At 38.5% G+C, this 3,407-nt stretch overlaps 1 protein-coding gene across 1 annotated transcript; it reads right to left on the minus strand.

Moving 5' to 3' along the window:
- Window positions 1-1,951: 1,951 nt before the first annotated feature.
- LOC149945577 (uncharacterized) lies at window positions 1,952-2,293 on the minus strand. The gene has a single exon (XM_090176615.1). It carries the CDS (start codon window positions 2,291-2,293, stop codon window positions 1,952-1,954), a length of 342 nt encoding a protein of 113 aa, XP_090032741.1.
- Between the last annotated feature and the right edge of the window lie 1,114 nt (window positions 2,294-3,407).

Consider the following 3,407-nt stretch of genomic DNA (forward strand, 5'->3'; position numbering starts at 1 on the left):
AATTAATAAAATTTAACAATACTTTTGATGTTATTTAAGGCCGTATTAACACAAATATAATTTAAATTAATATCGCTTAAATATAATCAGGCAGTTAAAGAAATGAAATTGACAGTATAGGCAGTAGGTTTCATTAATTCGTAGCCAATTAATATTTATGTTATTTTAGATCGTAATTAAACCACTTAAATATATGGCTACTCAAAGAGTGGCGTACACGGCAAAATAACACATGATTTAAACCACAACACCCGAACATCTGAACATGTTAAGAAACTAATCTTAAAAATCTTTAGACGGGTTTTCATTGTAAGCGCCAAAGCATTTAATATGTTTAATCTCTAAACGTATTTTATCTTAACACGTTTTAATGATAAATATGAGAAGCAAATAACACGTTTAATTTCTAAACGCATGATGTTGCAAAGCTGAACACCACAGTCACCACTATCACCTTAACATGATCGTTTTTAAACATGATAAATATTCTGTTGTATTTTGGTGTTTAAGAAAGTGTTTAGTATCTAAACACCTTTTGTTCTGTTTACTTGTACTGACGTAGATGGTATAGCAAGAGCATCTCTTGCTAACTTAGCTACCGTAGGATAGTTCATTTCATTATCCTGAAATGATTAACATTATTTTACCCCAATCATTTTTAATGGGAAATTGTTTTTGTAAATATTTAAATGGAATAATAACTTACCTTCCACTAATTTAACACGTTAGTCTTTGTTGGGTAAAGGTCATCCTTGAGAACTTCAACCACTTATTTCCACGAATCAATTTTGCCGGCTGCTTTGGGTAAAGCACGTAAATTATAGTACGATATTTATTGGCGTTGTATTTGAAGTTAATGGTCCGGTAGTATCCTCGTAGGTGTGATGAATAAAGGCACATTTATAATACAAAACTTAGTATTTTTATATAAGACGCTATGATACATTCCTGTCTGTTTACGAGCCACGCTACCTCTACTCCCTAGCTTCTATATTATCTCGCTGGATGGAGTCACTTGGCCATATCAATCCTCCCCTTGTCATTTCGTCTACGTTTGCGTCGGGAAATGTCGTCGTCAACCTCAGCTGGAGGTTTATTTTTAATTTTTCCGTTGACATGCTTGAGGAAGCTTTGGTTCCTTGCGATGATTCGAGTAGTAATTTTTCACTGTTATCAGTGATCAGTTTTTTTCTTAGTAAAAAGTACATCTGTTGTAAACGTAGGAATTAGTTTTTTACTAGTCTTCGCTTGTAAAAGCACTCTGTCACCCTCAGAAAAAGGACGAAGAAGGCATGATATTTCATCCGATCTTTGGCGAGGTTGTCAGCGTCTCAGACCATGCCGTGAAGTGGGGTGATGAGACCAGTCTTGGGCAACTGTGGTTATTTGCTGTGGATCTCGCGGCCAAATAAGATTGAAGCCGAAGAAAAATTTGTCGACGAGTGAGGGGTCGAACGGTAGTTGAGAAGAACCTGGTGTATGGTATCTTTCAACCGCGGATGTTTGAAGCGCCTTCTTGAGGGTACGGTTCAACCGTTCCACATGACCATTAGTCTGAGGCCAAAGTGGAGTGACGTGACGGTGGTAAAATGGTGTAGTCGGTCCAGGGCGTCACCCCGGTGCTTTTTTCAAAGGCAGGGCACCACCCTGCCTAGGTTTTTCCATTTTGCAAGGGCTCGCCCTGCCTCTTTTTTTCAACTTGCAAGGGCTCGCCTTGCTTCTATTTCGTAAATCATTTTTCTCGAATATAGGGTGTGTGAATGTATTATAAATTTTGCCCGCAGGAAAATACCATAACAATTTCAAATAGTTACCTAGGTACGGCCAGCTTCGATCACGCTAAAAATCGAAGTTGAACGTACATTTATAGCGGCCGATACCGCCAACTTCGATTACGCGCGAAATCGAAGTAGGCCGTACCCAGGTAGCGCCTCGGTCCTTTTTTTTAGGACTACACCACTGGGTAAAAACCCATTTCAGTTGCAAAATTGACTAAGTCAAAAACATTAAATGGTGGTCCGTTGTGACTACGGACAGTGGTCGGTATGCCGAAAGTACAAAATAAACGTTTTAAGACTGGTGTTACTCTGTTGACAAAAGTTGAACGGACGATTTCTACGATAGGAAAACTTGAGTAGTTGTCTACGAGGTAATAATCACCAGAAGATAGAGGACCCGCAAAGTCTATGGAAACGTATTGACATGAGTATTGTGGCAAGGGTGAAGGTGGATGTTCACCGCCTTTCCCGGTGGTTTGACAGGCTAAACAGTCTTTTATACTATCTTGAACCATGTTATCGAAGCTAGGGAACCATACTTTGTTACGTAAAAGTCGTTTTGTTTTGGTAGCTCCTTGGTGACCTTGATGGGCCAACTGGCGTTGGCGGTATTATTCTAGATCTGCGTGTGAGAATGTCCTTTAATATAGAAAGCTCGTCTTTGATTTTCTCCAAACGGATAAGGTCAGGAATAGATACATCGGTTTTGGTCACGAGATTTGGCAGTTTTCATTTCTTAAATTTATGAAAGCCTTTGGTCTGCTGAATGGTGGGATCCGCAGCTGTAGCGTTCGTGACCTGATCCAGGGTCATGGCTTTGGAGATAGTTTAAGAACATGAAATGATGAAAAGCGTAAGCGTTTGCATGTTTTGATTCTCCGAACGGTGCACTAACTGGTACGGATGCGCGAGATAGAAAATCAGCGGGGCTGGAGGTATCTATCGTATTACAAGTGATGAAGTCGTATCTTTGGAGGCGAAGCACTATCGTTCGATTCTTGCAAGAGAAAGTGGGTTTGCGGTGTTTATGGTCCATAATGATAGTTAATTGCCTGGAAAGCGCGCCAACAAAGAGAACAACAATAATCGTTTCCCGCGGCGGGAAAACAAGTGTCGAAAAACGTATGACTTGAAAGGTCGCTATGGGTACTCATCTACTTAGGGAAATACCCAAAAAAACAAAGGCAAGCCACCAAAGAGCGGGAAAAATTTTAAATAAAGAAAGCGAAACGGCTCTTAGGACGCCATTACTAATAAGCCTCGAAATTTTGATAGATAAAAAAATTACACATTTTACTTTAAAAATTGATTAAACTGGTCGTTTGTTCAAAACGGGTTACGGACCCCCAGAAATGTAACGTTTTTATGGTTAAAGCTCAAATTCCTATACACCAACCAACTTATTCTATAACGTTAGCATTTTCAAGAACTAAACAATTAAACTAACTAATTAATGAATTATTTAACTAATGAGATAGTGGCAATCGTAGGATTAAATTTAAACAACAATGGATTATATTGAAAATAAACAATAGCGAGACAATTTAATTAACCAATATGAATAATGAATAAAACAAAAATATTAGAACGTCTGGCTCCCAAATTAGATTCCCCAATTAAACAAATTAG

This window comes from Leiobunum rupestre, chromosome 5 (genome assembly GCF_980474605.1).
Source record: "Leiobunum rupestre chromosome 5, qqLeiRupe1.1.hap1, whole genome shotgun sequence".
NCBI lineage: Eukaryota > Metazoa > Arthropoda > Arachnida > Opiliones > Sclerosomatidae > Leiobunum > Leiobunum rupestre.